Consider the following 23,525-nt stretch of genomic DNA (forward strand, 5'->3'; position numbering starts at 1 on the left):
GACCTACACATATCACACATAATCCACATGGACGTGACATACATATACACCATGTAAGTGTGCATATGTACACAGAAAGAGAAAGAGTGCTACGCACACACACACACACACACACACACACTGCTCACAATTAAGAGGCTGAGGCCTCAGATCTGCTGAGGAGGGCATATGGTCCTCAGGAAAAGTTACAGGGACGCCAGGAATCAAAATCTCCAAGAGGAGGCCCTGGCCGGTTGGCTCAGTGGTAGAGCGTCGGCCTGGCATGCAGAAGTCCCGGGTTCGATTCCCGGCCAGGGCACACAGGAGAAGCGCCCATCTGCTTCTCCACCCCTCCCCCACTCCTTCCTCTCTGTCTCTCTCTTCCCCTCCCGCAGCGAGGCTCCAGTGGAGCAAAGATGGCCCGGGCACTGGGGATGGCTCCTTGGCCTCTGCCCCAGGCGCTAGAGTGGCTCTGGTTGCAACAGAGCGACACCCCGAAGGGGCAGAGCATCGCCCCCTGGTGGGTGTGCCGGGTGGATCCCGGTCGGGCGCATGCGGGAGTCTGTCTTACTGTCTCTCCCCGTTTCCAGCTTCAGAAAAAAGAAAAAAAAAAAAAAATCTCCAAGAGGAACAATGACTGAGCAGAATATTGATACTTACAGGGAAGGATGTTTTTATATCTATTTTTGTTTTTATTTTCTTGTCTCTGGCCTTCTTTTCGGCTATAGAGAAGTTTGCACTCCTGTTGTTGTAGCGTCTAGAGGAAGCAAAAGTAAATATTGTTATGCCTCAAAAGTCTAAAAGAAAGAGAAAAAAAAAGCCTGGCTCGATTTTTGCTTTCAGGAATTTGTCCAAGGAAATGCTCCCAGTCCTGTGCAATAGCTGTAAGAACACCCATGTTAACACTGTACCAACAGTGGCAGAAACATTCGAAACAACATAAATGCCCAGCAGGAAACAGCTGCCTAAATAACACTATTGTTCATGCATATGAAAGAACCTTCTACAGCCATTTCAAAGGTGTTCTAGGCGCTAAAAAAAAACTCAATCTTGCAACACAGTGTATGACATAAGCCATGTGTTTGCAGTCGCCTGTAAGACATGGTACAATATACTCTAAAGAAGTAATAAGGTTCTTTTTCAGATTAGTGAGATTAGAAAGGCCTTTTCTCCATTTTTTTTTAAATTTTTTTTATTTATTCATTTTTTTAGAGAGGAGAGAGAGAAACAGAGAGAGAGAAGGGGGGAGGAGCTGGAAGCATCAACTCCCATATGTGCCTTGACCAGGCAAGCCCAGGGTTTCGAACCGGCGACCTCAGCATTTCCAGGTCGATGCTTTATCCACTGCGCCACCACAGGTCTGGCTTTTTCTCCATTTTTAACCCCCTCATTTTCTTTTTGGTTAAATTTTCTACAATAAATAAGTATTTATAAAAAGAGAAACCTTTTGCCTGACCTATGGTGGCGCAGTGGATAAAGTGTTGACCTGGAACACTGAGGTCGCCGGTTCAAAACCCTGCACGTATCTGGTCAAGGCACATATGGGAGTTGATGCTTCCTGCTCCTCTCCCCTTCTCTCTCTCTCTCTCTCTCTCTCTCTCTCTCTCTCTCCTCTCTAAAATGAATTTTTAAAAAAAGAAAAAAAAAGAGAAACCTTTTAAAGTAACAATATTAAGAATAAAAGCCAGGTGGAGGACAAAATGAGTAAAAAGGACCAAATATATGATGATAAGAGACTAGACTCGGGCAGTGAGCACACAACTGAGTGTATAGATGTCATATCATAAGGTTGGAGACCTGAAATTTATGTCATTAACCAACGTTACCCCAATAAACTTAATTCTAAAATAAAGAATGAGAGCCAGCGGGTAGTGTTATACAGTATACAAATAAACAGATGCGATCCCCATTCGCAAGGAATTTCTGATCTGCCTCCTTTCGCTGCTGTCTACTTCAGAGCAAGCCATGTATTCATCAGTTGTCAAATTTAAATACCAGAGGACAGTAGAGGCCCTGGCCGGTTGGCTCAGCGGTAGAGTGATGGCCTGGCGTGCGGGGGACCCGGGTTCGATGCCCGGCCAGGGCACATAGAAGAAGCTCCCATTTGCTTCTCCACCCCCCCCCTCCTTCCTCTCTGTCTCTCTCTTCCCCTCCCGCAGCCAAGGCTCCATTGGAGCAAAGATGGCCCGGGCGCTGGGGATGGCTCCTTGGCCTCTGCCCCAGGCACTAGAGTGGCTCTGGTCGCGGCAGAGCAATGCCCCGGAGGGGCAGAGCATCGCCCCTGGTGGGCGTGCCGGGTGGATCCCGGTCGGTCAGGCGCATGCGGGAGTCTGTCTGTCTCTCCCCGTTTCCAGCTTCAGAAAAATACAAAAAAAAAAAAACAGAGGACAGTAGAAGCGGTTTGGAGACTGGGCCATGGGCATGCAAGCTTTGTTAGCAAGACTTGAAAGTCCTCCTGTGTCAGGAAGGTCGCCTCTGCCAGGGAAGGCAGTGGGGCACGCCATCGGGGAAAGAAGCGACTACAGCACGCAGCTGTGGCGGGACCGGCCCCAGGGACTGGAGATGTAGGGAAGTGGAGAGAAGGAGCAGCTGCAGAAACACACAGAAAGATGGACCAGCCAGGCTGAAACATTTTTTTTCAAGGGGTAGGTTTCATTTTCAAAATTACAGAAAGCCTCTCTTCAAGGGACTGTTTCAAACAAGCCTAATCTGTTACGGGAAATCACAAATGGGCAAATCAAGACAGTGAAAGGCAGGCTAAAAAGGAAATATATAGATATGTATAATATTTAATATAAATAAATGCCAAAATGGTTACCCTTAAAAGTTTCTACAAGAAGTGACAGAGTCAATATTTTACAGCACAGCAGCCCTGTTATTTCCATTTCATTTATCTTAATTTCCCAGACAGGTATGAAAGCCAGGAGTTTAAATTGCTATTTGACTCTCGGTTTCAAAACATAATATTTAGCCTTGACACACCGCGCCTAACAGAAGTGGTTAGCCAGCTGAAACCTGGGCAGGGGAAAGCACAGTGGACACAGCACTCTGACAATGAAATGGTCATTCAAATTTCTGAAATGAGTGCAGGTTAAATAAAGCCATTTTGCCTTCTCTGAGCTGGCAGGTCCTCTGAACTGTGAGCCAGTCTCAGTTCCTGTGTTATTAGGAAGAGGGTTCGATTTTGACTTTCAGACATTAAGGTGAAGTTCAACAAGTCCAAATACTATGAACTGACTCAAGCACTTAAAAATCAACAAAGAAAAAACAACATCAACAAAAGCTACAATTGGGGATAATTAGCTCTTGATTCAAAACAAACTTGATGACCCTGGCCAGGTGGTTCAGTTGGTTAGAGCGTCACCCAATAAGCCAGGTTGCAGGTTCAATCCCTGGTCAGGGCACATACAGGAGTCAAACAATGAATTCATGGAAAGGTGAAACAAGAAATCAGTGTTTATTTCTCTCTCCCTCCTTCCCTTCCTCTCTTTCTAAAATCAATAAGTAATTAAAAAAAACTCGATAGTAAAGCAAAGGCATGTTCACTTAAGGAACAAACTTCACTGACACTTCACCTGCAGAGGGTGCATGGCTAGAGCCATCTCAACAAAAGATGCATTCCATCCAGGTCCTCTGCAGAGCAGGAACCACCTCACTAAGCCTGCAACCAGCACAGCATCAGGCTCATAGGAGGCATTCGAAATGTGTTTGCTGAATAAGCTGATGAAAAACCGGGAAAAAGGGAGGAGACAAACAAGCCGCAGATCACCACCAGTCCTGGCCTCGGCGCTCCAGCCCCACGCCTAGAATCCCATCTGGTGCTGCGAACCCAGGACGTCAACTTAAAGGAAAAGTGCTGGAGGAAGAATACAGGAACGTTTCCGTTGTGAGTCATCTGGAAGGCATCTTCAAGATGCCTGCCGTCCTGGCACACCACCTGTCATATCAGTCGTTTTCTTAAATTCCCCTTCTCTTTTTCCCCTTCATAAAATGTATTTTCAAAGGAAACCTCCTAGTACTAGCACACATGAAAATTTCTATCACTTGCCATATATATAGAAGGTAGCCAGGAAAAAAAGAAAATAGTAACAAGTTCTACTTAGATGCTGCAGAATGCCTGCGGCTCTGTAAACAAGGGGCACTGGCAGGTGTCAGACGCAGAAGTTAAAGACCTGTTAGTCCTACACTGAGACCTCCTCCGAGCCTGAAGCCTCGTTAAAAGGATTGCATAAGGGTTAAAAAAGAACCCCTTTCCCATCTGCCTATTCTATTTTACTTACTATAATATAATGCGGTCCCGGCAAAAATCACCTCACACACAAAGGGACACTCAGCCAGAAGCTTCCCCAATCCCACATTAAGTGCCCACTCTCCTCTTCCGCATGGATTTGGGATGTGAACAGCACACACATGGAGAGAGGCCTTTAGACCCTGGAGTCTTCCAGAAAGGCCAGGCACAGAGCCCCTGCATCCCAGGCACAGTCAGGTGCTAAGTGCCTGGGGCTGGCAGCTGTCACAGATTAATAATGACTAACAGTGCATCTCTCCCTGCAGCTCCTTCCTCAGTGCCCATTAGCCCATTCTCGTCTGTGCCTGGGGCCCAAGTTGCCTGAACACATTTCATTTCCCACAGTGAAAGGCTGTCATCCATCTAGAGGAGACAGAAAATGAGAGGAACTCAAGAGGCTGTGACTCCCAGTGCTCTGCCCTCAGAGGCGCCCCAACAGCTCCGAGAACATCAGCGAGCACCTGCTAGGGGCGCTTCCTCCCAGAACCAGGCCAATGGCAAGAGGCAGAAGACTGTCCAACAAGCCCCGCTCCCAGGAAGCTCCATTCCTCACCTGGCTTACCTTCCATAGCCTCCTCCTCACCGGCAGCTGGGGCACCAAAAGCTGGGAAGGCCCTGTCAGGCTGAACATCACTGTATCTCCAGCAATAAGGCTGGGACAGGAGCAAAAAGGACTATGTCAAGTGGGACACAGGCTCAAGACACACTGTCCCCTCCCCCCAGCAATACAGCTGGAGGGTTTGCTGCAAGAGATGAACCCTTAGAAAGGGCCAGAGGCTAGTTCCAGCCACCTGACTGCAAGAGCCAAAGCAGATCTAGAGCCAAAGGGATTGTATCAAACTATTAAACCTTAAAAGGCATCAATCCCGGCCCTGGCCGGTTGGCTCAGTGGTAGAGCGTTGGCCTGGCGTGCAGAAGTCCTGGGTTCAATTCCTGGCCAGGGCTCACAGGAGAAGCACCCATCTGCTTCTCCACCCCTCCCCCTCTCCTTCCTCTCTGTCTCTCTCTTCCCCTCCCGCAGCCGAGGCTCCATTGGAGCAAAGATGGCCCGGGCGCTGGGGATGGCTCCTTGGCCTCTGCCCCAGGCGCTAGAGTGGCTCTGGTCGCGACAGAGCGACGCCCTGGAGGGGCAGAGCATCGCCCTCTGGTGGGCAGAGCGTCAACCCCTGGTGGGTGTACCAGGTGGATCCCCGTCAGGCGCTTGCGGGAGTCTGTCTGACTGTCTCTCCCCGTTTCCAGCTTCAGAAAAATACAAAAAGAAAAAAAAGGCATCAATCCCCTGATCGGTGCTGTGCATTTGGACTGCAGATGGGAAAGGTATTCGTGTGCAAAACCATCCCTTACCTTTAGGGCCAGTAAGTAGTCCTGCTCCCACCCCTGGATCCTGCCAGCCAGCATGCCAGCCGCGGTATCCCCAGTCACTGTGAAGATAGAACGAGACCCCCACAGGCTCCCAAAGCCCTGTCTGAAAACCAGTGGGCCTGGCTCTTGACCAGACTGTCACGAACACAAGTGGAGGGACAAGATCAAGGAGAGATGGGCAGGCAACAACAAAATGGCTGAGTCAGGCATCACCAGCCACCATAACAATGGCCCAGTGACCATGTCGCTGGCACTGTTCTGAGCAACAAGCACAAAGTCCTAGGGGGAAAAGCAGAGCCACTGACCATTAAGGCCGGACCAAGCTGCAGTTAGTTTACTTTCAAAAACAAAGCAATCAGGTATATACACACGGTGGGGCTGGGAGGGCCCGGAAGCAGGAAACAACGTTAACAAACACTGGTAAGTGTTAGAGCTAGGTGCTGGGGGGAGGGGGGTTCCTATTTTCTCTACTTCCAGGTGTTTGAAAATCCCAATAAAGGGTTTTTATACACAAATTAATAATGCACAAAAATGTAAAAGCTCCTACTAACACTCCCCCCACAATGGAGAGAAAAGGAGCGAGAAGGGCTGTTAGACAGATGGCCTCTCCAGTGTGGATGCCCTGAATAATTATGAAGACAGCGGTAACCACCTGCACAGGCTCCAAACCCAGCCCTCTGCTGAGCTGAATGCACTTCTGTTTTCCTTTGGCGGCTGTCTCTATGCAGAGGAACTGCCATTTCTCATTCCGCCCTCTTCACTGCACACTATGCGGTGTGACCAGCCACTCAGCACAGCCTGTCACCATTTCTCTGCAGTGGTTTGGGGCAGCTTGTCCTGCCCGAGTCCACAACCCCGTCCAGGAACGAAGGGGCAGCTGGAGACTCCATCACCAGAGAAATGCCAACTGATCGAAAGCAAAACCGACTCAAGATTTGGTCCCGCCCTGGTGCCTGGTGTAAGCCAAGCCATCGCCTTCTTCCAACAAGGCGGAGTATAAGCAGAAAAGCAAATTAAAAGGCAGGGTCCCTGGAGGAGAACAGGTTGTGACAGAGGAAACAGCAGCAAACAGCACAAAACCAATACGTCAGTAAGTGTGGGATAAAATACGTGGCGTGGAGTTTCTGGAAGGAGCAGGTGAAGGATTGAGTTGGGTGCAATTAAGAAAGGAAGCCATCCAGCAAGTTGGGGAACTTAAGTAAAGGTGGCTAAGAGGCCAGAGTCTGTGAGAGGGCAGGGAGACTGGCCAACAACCTGGACTCTGTGTGCCAACAATGGTGGGAAAAACCTCAGATGGAGAGAAGAAGGGAAGCAATGGGGGACCTTGAGAACCAGGCGGAAGGTCACGATCGGCCAGGTGGAAAGAAGTGCAGTGCGGTAGACTTGCAGTCAGAAGTCCCAAAGTTCACCGTAGCCAACTGTTTGCCAGTCCCTCTCTGGGGACAACTTTCTCACTCCTCCTGGGCTTCAGTTACTTCATCTTCAAAATGAAAATGCTGTATCTCTGGAAGGAAATAGGGAGCCACTGAGGTGTCTGAGCAGAAGAGTGACAGGAGGAAGGCTGAGAGCAGATACATATGAAGGGTCAGAGGCAGAGAGGTTGGGTCAGTGAGTGGCTCATGTCTCCCGGGAGACAAGAGCCTGCACCCCAGCAGCAGGCGAGACTCCTGTGTCTATAGCTGCCCACTTGAGTGGTCCTGCCGATGTGTCAGAGATCCTGGGATGACTCCCTTCCCCACAAGATCAGGGGATGCCAGGAGATGACCTCCCTCGCCCACAATGCAGCACCAGTACTTTCCTTCCCTCCTCTAAGCCCAGCAAAATCAACAGAGCGTGGTGAACGGCAAGGGATGGAAGAAAACAGAAAGATGAGTAAGGGACGCTCTGACAGTCTAGCCTTACAGGGCCAAAGAATAAACAGCACAACTACCACCAGAGACAGAGAAGTAAAGGGGGATATTTGGTTTGAAGGGGAAATAACAGGTCCCGTTCTGCATGCCCGAGTTTGAGGAGATACGACAGCCAAGAAGAAATGTAGAAGGCACAACTCAAAAGGCAAAACCAGAACTAGAAGCAATATAAACATAGGTAGGGGTACTCAGAACAAGATGAGAATGGACATGTTCCAAAGAAACGTGTATTTAAAGCAAGATGAGCAGAGGCCCAGACCATACCTTGGAGAACCACCAGAGCTCACCGGTTGAGAGAAAAAAAGGCAAAGAACAGCGAGAGGAGCACAAGGGAGGGGAAGAAAAAATAAAGCAGGCAGGTGCTGCGCTGATCAGAGTAACCAGGAGAACTAGGGACGAGGAGCTGGACGGCTGTCTCAGGAGCAGCCCCAGGAAAGAGGCTAGAGAAAAGACAGCTTGTATCACAGTAAGAAAGCTGCTGGTGTCTCCTGAAAGAGTTATTTCAGTACCTTGAGAGAAGAAGTCACATTCCAGGGTTAAAGAAAGAAGGCGCTAACAAGAAACGGAGGACATGGCACAGGCCCGCTGACAAGGAAGACGGGACAACAGCAGACGCAGAGAGGAGCAAGGTCGTTCAGAGGCAAAGGGAAAAGGCGAGGCAGAGATGCAAAAGCACCTCTGCTTCTTCAATCCTCTGCAAAGATGTCAAGAAAAGCCAGCCAAAAACATAATAATTCTAAAGACAAAAGCATGACACCGGAGGGGCAGAGAACAAGAGGAGAGACGGAGAGAGAATCAGTCCAAAGGAAACAGAGGCATTTCTCCAGAATGAAGCTTTGGGAATGAAACCTCTAACCACTGCAGCGCTCTGCCCACAGGAAGATAACAGCCGTTCTCTTAGCTCCTGGGAGCCCAGGCCTCCATGGGAAATTGTGGTTACAGCGCACGCCTGCCATCCCGGAGCACGTTTAAGCCCAAGGCTGGAGGCTGGCATGGGACTGCTGTTCAATGTGGCACTGCTTAGTCACTAAGAGGAAGATTTCCACTAAAGATCACCGGAAAGAATTATTATTCTAGACACAGCTTTGGGGTGCAGTTAAAGTCTTGTTTCCATAAAACCTAAGCAACTCGAAGTAGAATTTATAGTTCCCCTGAGCAGGATGTAATCCCTTTAAAGAATCAAACTGGACTGTGGGCTGGAAGGAAGACAGGCACGTGCTCCGCCTGGAGCCCCGTGGCTGGCAGAGCAGGGACATCCGCAGAGCTGCCATGCAGGGACTGAACTGCCCCTGTGAGTGGCAAACAGCAGCAAACACCTTAAGACCCCGACAGAGGATGGCTTGATAACAAAAGAAGGCTAGGCTTTAAATACAAATCAAATTACCAAGGAAAACAAGCTTTAAAGTGCTAGGGAAAAAATAACCCCAGTTAATAAATGTTTTGTGGGGGTTTTTTGGGTTTTTTTCCTACTGAAGCTGGAAACGGGGACAGTCAGTCAGACTCCCGCATGCGCCCGACCGGGATCCACCCGGCACGCCCACCAGGGGCGAAGCTCTGCCCACCAGGGGGTGATGCTCTGCCCCTCCGGGGCATCGCTCTGTTGCAACCAGAGCCACTCTAGCGCCTGGGGCAGATGGCCAAGGAGCCATCCCCAGCGCCCGGGCCATCTCTGCTCCAATGGAGCCTCGGCTGCGGGAGGAGAAGAGAGAAACAGAGAGGAAAGAGAAGGGGAGGGGTGGAGAAGCAAATGGGCGCTTCTCCTGTGTGCCCTGGCCGGGAATCAAACCCGGGACTTCTGCATGCCAGGCCAACACTCTACCACTGAGCCAACCGGCCAGGGCCACCAGTTAATAAATGTTGTGTGGGGTTTGCATATGTGTGTGTTATATTCGTTTTGTCTTTTTAATCAGAAACAAAAGGTTTGAAACTAAAAGCTTTCTGAGATTCACCATTGAAACCCTGAATTACTATAGATCCTCTAGGGCAGGGTCCCCAAACTTTTTACACAGGGGGCCAGTTCACTGTCCCTCAAACCGTTGGAGGGCCGGACTATAAAAAAACTATGAACAAATCCCTATGCACACTGCATATATCTTATTTTAAAGTAAAAAAACAAAACAGGAACAAATACAATATTTAAAATGAAGACCAAGTAAATTTAAATCAACAAACTGACCAGTATTTCAATGGGAACTATGCTGCTCTCACTGACCACCAATGAAAGAGGTGTCCCTTCCGGAAGTGCGGCAGAGGCCGGATAAATGGCCTCAGGGGGCCGCATGCCGCCCACGGGCCATAGTTTGGGGACCCCTGCTCTAGGGCTAGCAGGTCCAGGGTTCTCCAAGGCTACAATGGGCAGTCACAAGCCCCAAACAGTGGTTCCAAATAAAAATAAACTGTATAGGAGTGAAGAGGAGTATGTCAAAGCAGAGCCTGGAACATTCCCCCACACATTTTAAGCATCAGAAAGCTGTTTTCTCTTGAAATATACACAAATGGTCTGACTTCAGTACAGCTCTCACCATTAAAAGCAGCTCAGAGTCAACACAACACAAATACCTATTTTGTGCCTCTGTGTGCCAGACTTTTTGCCAGATACAGGCACTACGGAAAACAAAGCAGGACCCCCTGGCTTTGTGGGGTCCCCCCCAACTGCTCCAGGCTATTTTCTTAGATGATATGCACACCGCAGACATAAAATCACAGAATCAAAGTGTGTCTCTCTTTATTTGTTCACCATTGGTTTCGTTTGAGCAAAACCTCTCTTTATTCCAACAGACCTAGTAGTGTTATCTGTTTCTATGAACTCGCAGTACAAAAGACAAACATTAAACCAATAACCACCCAAGTTATTCATGAATTCCAAGGATGGAAAGGAATGGATTTGCCACTATGTGCACACGTAACAGGAAGAATTAACCCAGGCACAGGGACAGGGATCAAGGAAGGTTTCCCTGAGAAAACACCCCTGAGTCTGGGAACTGAAGAATGCAGAGAAGCGAGGAAGGAAGACTATTCTAGTACAATCTTGCCTGCAACACCACAGAATTAGCTGGAGAATCATATTCCAGTTAGATGTCTAGTAGGCAGTTCAACCTTTAATGTGTCCAAAAAGAAAGTTGATCACCTGCCCCCAAACCGGTTCCTCCTAGCCTTCCCCATCTAAGCAACTGGTCACTCTATCCGACGAATTGCTCAAGCCACAAACTCTCACCTTATCTTTGCCTCAGTTCTGTCTTATCGTACAATCTGTCAACACTGCTTTCAAATACTGACGATTCTACCTTCGAAATATCTCGAGGACCCAACTACCTCTATCCACCGCTGCTGCTACTCTGCTCCAAGCCACTGTCATTCCTCTGCTCAAGCTGTTGCCATCTGCGCCAGCCTGGTTCCCCTTCTTCTATCTCCCCCTTACAGGCTGTCCTCCACTCAGCAGATCAACACTCTCTGGAGACTCTCCACCTTCTCCAAGTAAAAGCCAATGGCCCCACACGAACCCTGAGTGGCCTGTGTGACCTGACCACACCCCTGCAGCCGCTCCTCTCTGCTTCCCTGCTGCCCACGCCTCTCTGACTGTACCGGCCTGTTTGCTGACCGTGCCATGTATTAAGGGCATTCCCACTTCAGGGCCTTTGCACTTGCTGTCCCCTCTGCCTAGAAGGCTCTTCCTGAGGTCATCTGCATGGCTTGCTCCTTGTTTCCTTCAGGTCTCTGTTCAAATGCCACCGTGTGACAGAGACCTGTGTGAAATGGCTACCATCTCCATCAGCAGCTCATCCCTTTGTCTTGCCCCACTTAATTTTCTCCACAGCACTTACTGGCATCTCATGTACTGAATATTTACCTGTGTCTTTGTTTATTGTCTCTCTCAGCTGACCATAAGCTCCAGGACAGACTCTGATTTGTTCTCTGATACATTGCCAGAGCCTAGAACAGAGATTCCAGCATGCAGTCTGTGTTTGACAAATATTTGCTGAATGAATGGAAGGAATAAATCACTGCCACCACCAGTGTCTTCTGTGTGTGGTGGACAGTTTTGGGACATTTGCCCAACTCCCTACAATCCTCATCTCTGAGAACTATTTTTTCCCAAACAGGGTGGTCCATGCAGACATATCTGTTCTATGTGATCATGACATTGGCACGGCTCCTGGGACCAAAAATGGATGGTATCTGAGCCAATGAGAATTTCTGAGGCTTTGGTATGAAGACAGAGAGTTACCAGTTACTGTATCTGAAAGGGGCGAGAGGTAAGCTTCGTGAGTCAAGAAGCAGAGAAATGTGCTGAAGGAAAAGGATAAAGTGAGCATGTGGAGAGCAGGGAGACTGGAAGCAGAGAGGGCGGCAAGATAGAGAAGGAGGGTGATGGGAAGGCTGGGGGATCAAAGGGCTGTCGATGGCAAAATTTCCATCTTCAACTGGGGTCCTGAAGTCAGATGCGGTGTCCAGACTCTGCCCACGTGCCCCCTGGCAGCTCAGGCGCAGAGGGCTCCAGAGGGAGAAACAGGCCTGGAAAGGGGGCAGACCCCTGTGACGCCGCCACATGATACACGATACCGCTCACCCTGCTGCACAGGGGCTGAGTGCAGGTTTCAGGTGACCTGCACGTCACAGGCACAGGGTTACAGGGTCATAGCTCGCCTTCACTCCTTTAGTGTCAATCTCGTTTTACCAGAACTCTCCTTCAACAAGCCTAGAAATATTATCTACCTCTTTACATTCGCAAGAAGAGATATGCGGGAGACACAAGAGGTTTACACATATCAGAAATGGGCAATCTCAGCCTGAGCTGTGGTGGCGCAGTGGATAAAGCGTCAACCTGGAAATGCTGAGGTCGCCGGTTCAAAACCCTGGGCTTGCCTGGTCAAGGCACATATGGGAGTTGATGCTTTCAGCTCCTCCCCCCTTCCCTCTCTCTCTCTCTCTCTCTCTCTCTCTCTCTCTGTCTCTCTCTCTCCTCTCTAAAATGAATAAATAAAATTGAAAAAAAAATTAAAAAAGAAATGGGCAATCTCTAGAAAAATCGAAGACTTGGGTTTACAATGTCTTGCTCATACAACATATCCTGGAAGAAAAGCATCAACCTGCATTAATCCCAGGAGCAAAGGAGAAAAGACCCAGAGCTTCACAAGAGACTGTATTTTAAGTGAAAACAATTGTTTAAGTCCCTTTGGGGAAACATACCTGAAGGACACGTAGGGTGTTACAGACAGACAACCAGGAGTTGGGCACAAAGACAAACAAAACAGAGCTGTCAGAGTTAAACTGCCAATGACACTGCAATTTAGAGCTCTGCTTCACTTTAAAAACCATCAGAACACACAGTAAGAAGGACCTGATCCCAAATGTGTCGCTTCCTGGGAGCCAACTAAGGACAGTCACTAAAATAACAATGACTTGCTGCTGCAGATCAAACTCCGGTTTCAGAGGATTTAGGTTATAATGAGTCTCTGCTCCCACCTATCTAATTTTTCCCATAATGGTTTGTCCAGTGCTCAGGCTTATTCCCCTGGCCCCAACCATAAAGGGCAATTTTTTTTTTAATTGACTGGGTCTGAGAAGCAGGTACAAGAGAGATCTGGAGAGCAGGTCATTAGCTCTTTAGATCTGGCTTTCATTTAAATGAAACGTTAATGCCCTGATTTTAGTGCGAGACGATTTATCTCCTCGGCCTGACCTCTACAGAGAACCTGTAGAGTATAGACATGACGTTGTTTTTCTTCATTTTCCCCCAAAAGCCAATTCAGGCCCCCTAGCCTTTTGTTGTTAATAATGTAGAAAAGACGACTTGACTCTGAGACGTTACAGAGTGAACCCACCTGGCCAGCATTTCCAGTCAGACTTCTTTACCATGGCCAGGAGGTCCCCAAGCTGGGACCTCCTTCTAAGTTCTTATCTTGAAGCCACCAAAAGAAGCATGAAAAACACCCCTTCTGCCACAAGCTGCTTGAGCAGATTTGACTTTGTGTCCCTAGGCACTGCTCTGGAAGTTAGTGTTAAAGAAGGAAGCCCTGGACCAGATACTCAACTTACATGTGGTAATTTTTTTAAAATTCAGTGGTCTATACAAATGATCACCTCAGCTACCATTTTAAAAGAGCATACAGTACTAAAATGGATCTACATTACAAAATAGCTCACTATATCTTTTCTGGTTTTGGTTTCGTTTTTTCTTATTTCTTATACTTACCAAAACGGTTTAACATTTTTCAATTTTTATTAAAAACAGTATGTTAGACTTTAAATATGCTACCCCAAATCATGTATGCTATAAAATAAAAGTGAAAGATGAGTAACAACCATCATTTTTTCAACATGAAACATTAAAAAATTGTTGTTATTAACAAATGTCAGTAAAAATAGGAAAAGATGTATGCACAAGCTATATTCATTGTGTCCTATTTGTAATACATCTGGAAACTATCCAAATGCCCACCAACAGGCTGAATAAATAACAGTCCATCCACAAAATGAAAAACTCCATAAGAGAAATGAATGAAGACTAGTTCTATCTAGATACTACTATGGAGGAACCTCCAGGATATTGAAAAAAGCAAAGTTGAAGAAAAGTGTGTAAAGTTATATACTACTATTTATCCATGAAAGAGCAGAATATAAAAACAGATATATAGATATATATTTGTGTATACAGTATTTTTAAAATGTAAACTATAACTTTTTTAAAAAAGTCTATACATATAGGGAGAAAAAGACAGGAATAGAAGGTAGACTTCTTTGAATATACTTCTATTTTTATTTTTTGTGGCAGAGACAGAGAGTCAGAGAGAGGGACGGATAGGGACAGACAGACAGAAAAGGAGAGAGATGAGAAACATCAATTCTTCATTGTGGTTCCTTAGTTGTTCATTGATTGGTTTCTCATATGTGCCTTGACCGGGGGGCTACAACAGACCGAGTGACCCCTTGCTCGAGCCAGCGACCTTGGGTTCAAGCTGGTGAGCCTTGCTCAAACCAGATGAGCCCGTGCTCAAGCTGGCGACCTTGGGGTCTCGAACCTGGGTCCTCCACGTCCTAGTCCAACGCTCTATCCACTGCGCCACCGCCTGGTCAGGCTGAGTATATTTTTTAGATTTGATTCCATCACTGTCTTCTCTCTCTCAACTGGAACTTTCAAGACAGAAACCCTGTTTGTCTTGTTGCCATGGGATCCTCGGTGACTAACCCACTGCCTGATATAAAAGAATAAACCTGAGTTCAAGCCTCTGTTCAGCAATGTTGAGCAGGGACTGTGAGTGTTCTGTTCTGTACCCAGCCCCACCGCCATGATTCAATTAGTATCTGTGGGAAGACAATTTACTTAAAATTGTCTGTAAAATTTAATTTACTTAAATTTCATCTGTAAAACTGAAATAATATCTCAACAAGGCGATATGATACGCTATGCCTAAAATGGCCTTATTTGACCATTCATTCATCCATTCATTCCACAAATACTTATAAATTCTAAAGTCCTACAAAAATATGGAATGACAGAACATTTATGGAGTGTCGGCTGTGTGCCAAGCACTGTGACACATGCTAAGGATAACTACACAAAGGTAAATATGGCACAATCCTTGTTTTTGAGGACGTTTTCTATCAAATGGATAAAACGTGAGAAGACAAGATACTAATATGAGCTGGTAAGTGACACACCAGAGAACAGCAGGAATACTGCATATTCCCACTGGGGAACATTCTCCTACTTAAGTTGGTTTCAGGGAAGAAATTGGTTCACTTCCCAATATTACAAATGTCAACACCCAAACTATAGCCAATAGGAGGTATTTCTTTTACTTATTCACTGAAAAAAGGCTCTAGATTCTTTCTGAAGACCCCAGCCAATGTGGGACATCTTCCAAAGGAACTGGATCCTTATGTTTGCCTCGGTTTCTGTCAGCAAATCAAAAGAGCCAAATGGAGCCACTGGCTCACCCATTTCATATTAACTGCCAACTCCCTTCCCCAGAACACAATGCCCCTCTATTTCAAAGGGCCCTCGGCAGCTTGCTCCATGTAAATCAATGGCCGAATTAGGACACAGTATCAAGTCTTTCAGATCCAAATGCAAACACAAGACCAACTTCTCATCTATTAAAAATAGGCCTTAATAACGTCTATAAAAATAATTTAAAAAAAAGAACTCACCTCAAATTCTTCCCAAAAGCCTTGTTTGACTTTATCTGTGGTCTCAGCTAATTTGCTCAGTTCTCGAACCCGGCTCTCAATCTCGGCGGCATTGATCCGAGTTGTGTTGAGGGGCTAACCAAATTCAGCCATTGGCGAGAAATAAAGAAGGTATTACAGAAAAAAAAGTGTTAATGCAAAAAAACAACAAAGAGGACATCTATTTTGGTCTTCATGAAGGCAAATGACAGGAAGTTCACAGGACATAGTCATTCTCAATAAACATTTTCAAATACAGTTTCACTTTCTTTTCTGTTCTGACAAAAAAATACATTTCTCCAATCTCTACACACTCTTTGCTGTTATAAATTGCATCTTTTTTTTCTTTATAAGTTGACCAAAATATTAGAGATAATATAATTTACCACTAAGTGATAAGAGTGAAGTCTGACATAGCAATAACTCCAAAATGAGTAAGTATGATCACCAAAGGCGCACCTACAATGAAAACTTGCTTTAGGAAGTCTGAAGGCCTTTTAGAGAGTCATGGAAATGATATGACATCTGGAATTTGTTCCCAAATACCACAGGAGACGGGCAGTGAGTGGAGTAATAAACACAGTTAGATCTGACCGGTGATCATAACTGAAGCTGGGTGACGGGTACACAGAGGTCCATGATGTCAGTCCTACTCCTGTATATTTGGAATACCCTATACTGGGGGGGTTTTCAACTCTATAAGGAGATGGAGCTTTAGCTTTCTAACACACTCACCTGCTTGAGTTGCAGAACTGTGCCCAATGTTTCCACCATGGGATTCTTCTTGTAATGCTCCACGAGATCTGTCAAAGAGTCGAACCGTTCTCCTCCACCAACATCATATTTCAGTTCCTTTCAATACACAAAAAATTACGTTTATGTTAAATCATATTTTCCCAGCTGAAGAGCAGGGACAAACTCCGCCCACCCTGCCCCACCCCCGACACCCAATAATGGAAGGATGGAACAGCTGTGATCATACCAAGGAGAGGATGCAGTAAGGATGGTGAGAACAGAATGGCTGCCCCAGAGTTCATTGTGAGGCATGAGACTCAAGAGCAAGTATCTAACACCAACTAGGCCACAAGCAAGTTTCTCATTCATAAGTTAACTAGTTTTTTAAAAATGAAAAACAGGGCCCTGGCCGGTTGGCTCAGCGGTAGAGCGTTGGCCTGGCGTGTGGGGGACCCGGGTTCGATTCCCGGCCAGGGCACACAGGAGAAGTGCCCATCTGATTCTCCACCCCTCCCCCTCTCCTTCCTCTCTGTCTCTCTCTTCCCCTCCCGCAGCCGAGGCTCCATTGGAGCAAAGATGGCCCGGGCGCTGGGGATGGCTCCTTGGCCTCTGCCCCAGGCGCTAGAGTGGCTCTGGTGGTGACAGAGCGACGCCCCGGAGGGGCAGAGGGGCAGAGCGTCGCCCCCTGGTGGGCGTGCCGGGTGGATCCCGGTCGGGCGCATGCGGGAGTCTGTCTGACTGTCTCTTCCCATTTCCAGCTTCAGAAAAATACAAAAAAAAGAAAGAAAGAAAGAAAAAATGAAAAACAGTATTTTTCATTCTCTACTTATATTGTAGGCTACACAACAATACATAAGGCGCTGAATAGAAGGTAACTCTCTGAAACACACCGAGTTCCAAGGCCAGCGAGGCAGTGCAGAAGCCCAATATGCATGTCTTACTTTCATCTACTAGAGAAAATTATAAACAGAGACCAGAAAACTTTTTCTAATAAGGAGAACAGAATAGGCTATTTAAGGGAAACAACAGGAAAATGGTTGGACTCAGAAAAACATAAAACACTAGAAATAATATATATGAAGATATGTGGGCACGATCTTTTATTTGACAATACAAAGAGTTTAATGATCTGTGCTAGAACACAGATAAACCTTGAAAAGGTTATGCTAAGTAAAAGAAGCCAGACACACAAGGCCAGATTTTATACAATTCTATCTATATGAAGTATCTAAAACAGACAAATCCATAGAAACAAAAAGTAGACTGGTGGCTGCCAAGAGTTGGGGTGGGGTAAGTGGTAATGAACACAGGGTTTCTTTCTGTGGTGATGAAATGTTCTGAAATTAGATAGTATTGGAGGTTGTATAATCCGTGAATATACTAAAAACCATTAAATTGTCCACTCTTAAAGTGTAAATTGTATGGTGTGTGGATGACATCTCAATAGGGATTTTTTTTTTAATTTAATTTAAAAACTAAAGCAATAGTGAATAGACAGTTTCTATTCAGAAAACTATGCCAAAACAGAATGTGATGTAGTTGACCAAGAATCAATGTCCTTGGTCCCATCACCACATTAAAAGTAGGAAATACTGAGTTCAAGTCTCCCATGCTTAATGGAGGAACTCTGTGTGATACGAAGGCACATGCAGTCACAGGCTAGACTGGGCCAATTGTAAGGCAGAACTGAGACCATTATTACTTCAGAGATAGAGACTGATGCCAATACCAACTACAATCAATCAGAAACTCAATTAGGCTAGATACTGAAGGGCAGAAGGGGATGCAGAGGCATGACTTGATCTGCCAGAGAGACTAGAAATAAATAATTTAATAAAATTCTGAAATGGTGAAATGATTAGAATTAATAAAGTATAGAAGCCCTTGGCTAAGTGGGCAAAGAACATCTGAGGTTGGAAGTAGTAATGGCGTCTTGTCTTCTCCAAGCAGAAAAGTCACCCAAAGATGACATTTTGCCAGACCCAGGGTCAAGTGAGGCTTTACCTGACAGCGGATCATGACATGGGTCACTTTGGACTTGCCGTCGTTGCTCTCCCCCTTGTCGTCGCCAGTGCGGACGGACAGGACAAAGTCCCCGGGGTGACTCTGGCTCTCTCGCACCAGAAAGCTACCATGTTTTCCCTTCTCAGTGAGTAACTTCTCTGCTTCTTTCCCAGAGAGGTGCCCATGAAACCACCTAAATTTTGAAAAGAAAAAATTGAATTCTGCCACGGGATCATAATACCCTTTCCCAGAACCACCATATTTAGTCAGCTCTCCTGAACACGATTAAAAAACAAACACACACCTCTAAGAGATGGAGCCATAGCACATCAGAATTTGCCGCCCAGGCAGGCAGGAGGCATGACAAAGGTGTCAAGAATGACAATTAAACTTCTAAAATGCTCCCCCAGTCGCCTGGGAACAAATGTCCTCAATCTTTCATATTTTCTTTTCCATCTCCTGCCTTTTAAAAATATAATTTGTCAGTTCTCCAAGCCCAACATTAAAAGGACCAACTATTTCATCATAGCCATTTAAAGAAATTACCACAGAAAGTTATGGTAGAGACAGAGCATGATGTAAGTGTTTGCCCTTGCTCTTGCAGGTGAACAGTATGCAAAATAGATCTTCATTATAAATCAATTCAAGCATTTCAAGTGTTTCCATATTTCCAACCTATACGTACACAGCCTCCAAGTTTGCCCTCAACATCTTTGGGCTGTAATGTTGGGTTATCATTTCAAATTTTAATGCCTATCAAACTTACAATAGGGCTGAGGGATTTTGCTAAAAATGTGAATTCCCATTGCTTACAACCAGAGATACCAATAGACCACTGAATGGGGCCCAGCAATCTGCATTTGTAACCAGCAGGCCAGAGTCCTGACATAGGCCATCAAGGACAGACTTTGTGATACATACTATAGGAAAAGCTTAACAGACTCATGCTGCTAAGGTGGCTTTTCCCTCTGGATCTGGTAAGAAAACAAGCACTCTCATGGCAGATGATGCTAATGGCTCATCACTAAAAGAATATGCGTTGAGTTATTTTTCATCCGCCCTCAACTGAACAGAGTAAAATGTAGAAATAAACCACACAGCGCTGGCAGACAGCCTTTTGCTCGAAGGTAGAGAGGCAGGTGGAGAAACAAATTATCAGCCTATAATAGCATTGACTCAGATGTGCAAGTTGAAGAGAACTACCTGAGCAGACACAAACCTAATTAAGAGACCCTGAATTTGTACTGAGTCAGAGGAGACTGGGAATGCGGAAAAGCCATAAAATCAATACAAATTAAGTCAAGTCCCAGCTTACATCAGCTGAGTTCCAACACAGCGATGGGGGGAGGGGGAGGCGGGCGAGGGAGAGCTCTGAAATAATACGATCCCCGCAATACAAGGTCATCCTCACACATCTGTGGACCTGATGAAAATAAGCTGCTGAAACATCAGACCCTTGGGGTTCTCTGCTTTTCCACTTCTGAGCTTAAACTGACATCTGTTGGTGGCACTGCGGAATAACTGGTCAGGAGCTGCTCCCCAGAACAGCTGCGACTTTGCTGTCGCCGTTATCATTTGTTTTCCTCTCATCATTCTCAAAGATTATCAGCTGGAATTCAATAACTGGAAACTACTGCAGCCCTGGCTGGGTAGCTCAGTTAGTGAGAGCAGTATCCTGAGAAACCAAGGTTGCGGGTCTCATCCCAACAGGGCACATATGGAACAACAAATCAAAGTTTCTCCCGCTCAAATCAATAAATAAAATTAAAAATAAATAAAATGCACGTACTAAGGATGTACAGGACTAGTCTGAGATCCCCCTAGAATGTGTGTAAGTAACAATGACTGAAGCTTTTGCAAGGAAAGTACCCTCTGAGAATAATCTGATCCTATTATTCTTATTTTAATAAAACTTTAGACTGCAGCTTGGGGTGAAACAAGCAAAGGGATGAAGATGCATAAATTGGCAGTTCCAAAATAGTTACAGGAACTTCAAGTACAGCTTTAGGGAATGCAGTCGGTAACATTGTAATAACTATACACGGTATCGGGTGAATGCAAGACATTGTTGGGATCACCTCTTAAGTTCTATAAATGTCTAACCACTATGCTGCACATCTGAAACTAATACAATATTGAATGTCAACTGTAATTGAAAACATTGTTTTTAGTTTTCAAAAGCAGACTGCAGCTTGAGAAACAAGTGCAAGCTAAACCCTGATAACACATTCACATAACCCCTATGGCCCCTATGGTACAGGAGAGATGCAGAGGCCCCACAGTTATGAAACGCTACTGACCTTTCAGAGGTAGGATCTGCACAGTTCAAAGGATATTTGAGCTCAATAACGTCTCCATTCTTCTCTTTTAATTGCCCGTGATGTTCCATGTAGTATTGAACCAACTCAGCCAACGTGGCAAACTTCTCCCCTCCATACAGGTCATAGTAATCACCAGTGTTCTGAATCTTGATGTGGGTGACAGCGCCATTTCTTCTAAAATAGTCCATTAGAAAGGGGGAGGAAACAAATAAAGCGCTACACTGGTAAAAATGGATGCCATCTCCATAATCAGATGTCACCTAAGCATTACAACAAACCCAAGAAATGACTTTATGTGTATATTTCATTATAGATATTTACATATTATATTATAAATAGATACATTTTCCTATGAACTAGACAGAAAGTCATGATACTAGCTGCCTCTGGGACAATGGGAAAAACAAGAGCAAGGATGGCAAGTAAAGGGAAATTTTGCTTTATTTTATATTTTATTTTAAAGAAAAATTGGCAATAAATACAACATGGATGAGTACACATACATTTTGGTGTACTTCTGTATTTTTTCCTCAAAATTAAAAAAGGAGGATCTCCTATGAATAAATGAATATAAGGCACCATAATCATCAACTTTTTAGCATGGGTGCATAACAAAAAGGTTAGACTGCCTACAGAGAACCAGATAACGAACATGTCACACATGCACGTGCGCACGAATACACAGACGTTGCACACACACACACACGTATATACCGTATACCATGTACCTATATAAGTCTAAACCATATATCATATATGAGGGCACAAAAGAGTGTCTATACCATTATTATATATGAGGAACCATAAAAAGTGAAACTTGGTAGTACTGCAGAGTTGTTCAAAATAACTGGTTCTAAGACAGTTCACAAAAAAGATATTTAAGTGGCCTTTAAACTTATGAAAAGACGTTCAGCTTCAATCATAAGAGAAATGAATATTAAAAGTCCCCAAGATACCATTTCTCACCTATCATACTGGTGAAAATGAAAAACACAACCACACTCAACTAGTGACGCTATGGGAAACACACTCTCACGCACTGCCGGCGGGCGTGCAAACGGCACCATCACCAGGAGGGGAGTTTGGAAAAGCTAGACTATGGATACATTTCCTCTCTGCTCCAAGCATCTCACTCCCAGAAACTCACCCTGAAGATACATTTCCAAAAGCACAAAACACATGCAAAACATTACCTAGTCACTGCAGCATTAGATAGCGTTGTAAAATACTTAAACTAAATTCTTGCAGAAGACACCTTTTTATCCAGTGTGACTTTTATATCTTGTAAATGTTTCACAGTCAAAAAATAAAATTAAATTGACAAAGATTAAAAAAAAAACTGAACACAAGGAAATTAATCTAACTTTGTAGTAAGTTCATAACTACACAGAAAAATGAATTCCTGTGACTTTGAACACTGTGCTGATTGTACACCCTTAATGAGTGTATTCTAAGAACAAACACACTCCAAAGAAGTCATGAACTTTACTTAAGGGGTTTTAGGAATGACAATGATATAGCCATTCTGAGTCTATTTTTGTGTCCTTAGGCTTGGGCACATGAGGTCATATGGTGATGTGGTTGTGGAACAGGGTTCTACTCAAGAGAAACACAACTATGGAATGGGAAAAGGTGAGGAAGTTGAGTTGAACTGGAACTATCAGTATGAACATTCGGTTTTCAATATGTAAATATTTATTTCCCGCTCTGTCTGCTGTAAGGGCCTAGGAGCAATGACCCTCAGGGGCATAAACACCAAAAGATGGAGCAAACAGATATTACGTGCTTCCCGGTGGCAAATAATTGGATGGCTTCCAAAGCCTGTATTAACCAATCAGAGAAATTTGAGTATGGACTATATATGTGAGATAATATTATTGAATCAGTGTTAAATTATCTCATATATAATGATATTGTAGTTATATGAAATGTCCTTCTTCCTAGAACTTGCACACTTAAGTATTTAGAGGTAAAAGTCAGTGTCCTGGTATCTACAACTAACTTTCAAGTGGTTCAGGAGATAAAAGTAAATAATACACACAAACACACACCCATAAAGAGAAAGAGAAAACATGGCAAAATGGCAACAGGTAAAGGGAATGGGGGTGTTTATTGTTTTCATCTATGAACTTCTTTATAGGTCTGAAATTTCTCAAAACAAAAAGTAGAAGAAAGCCTGACCAGGCAGTGGCACAGTGGATAGAGCGTCGGACTGGGATGCAGAGGACCCAGGTTTGAGACCCCGAGGTCGCCAGCTTGAGCACGGGCTCATCTGGTTTGAGCAAGGCTCACCAGCTTGAGCCCAAGGTCGTTGGCTCAAGCAAGAGGTCACTTGGTCTGCTGTAGCCCCCCGGTCAAGGCACATATAAGAAACCAATCAATGAACAACTAAGGAGCCACAATGAAGAACTGATGTTTCTCATCTCCCTTCCTGTCTGTCCCTCTCTGTCCCTCTCTGTCCCTCTCTGTCCCTCTCTGACTCTCTCTGTCTCTGCTACAAAAAAAAAAAAAAAAAAGTGGAGGGAAAAAAAGCCACTAATTCTATAGTCTTGGGTCTGCTACTTACAAGCCATAAGACTAGCTTACTAACTTAACCTCTGTGTTGAGCTTACCTATAGGATGAAGATAATAGTGGTACTTATTCATAGATTATTGGGAAAATTAAATAAAATGATGTGGGTAGAGTGCTTAGCACGACAGCCTAGAATATGTCAAGTCCTCAATAATGGTTGCTATCATCAAGATCATCATCACCTG

The 23,525-nt window shown here is 45.1% G+C and overlaps 1 protein-coding gene across 1 annotated transcript in view; it reads right to left on the reverse strand.

Moving 5' to 3' along the window:
* PTPN11 (protein tyrosine phosphatase non-receptor type 11) overlaps positions 1-23,525 on the reverse strand; it is an 85,951-nt gene that overhangs the window by 42,120 nt on the left and 20,306 nt on the right. The window contains exons 3-7 of the mRNA XM_066370870.1: positions 20,748-20,942; positions 18,448-18,640; positions 16,444-16,560; positions 15,691-15,804; positions 640-736 (exon numbers count right to left, since the gene is read on the reverse strand). Of these exons, the coding sequence (XP_066226967.1) occupies positions 640-736; positions 15,691-15,804; positions 16,444-16,560; positions 18,448-18,640; positions 20,748-20,942 (716 nt within the window). The remainder of the gene's footprint in view (positions 1-639; positions 737-15,690; positions 15,805-16,443; positions 16,561-18,447; positions 18,641-20,747; positions 20,943-23,525) is intronic.

The sequence above is a fragment of the Saccopteryx leptura genome, chromosome 2, assembly GCF_036850995.1.
Source record: "Saccopteryx leptura isolate mSacLep1 chromosome 2, mSacLep1_pri_phased_curated, whole genome shotgun sequence".
NCBI classification, from domain to species: Eukaryota; Metazoa; Chordata; class Mammalia; order Chiroptera; family Emballonuridae; genus Saccopteryx; species Saccopteryx leptura.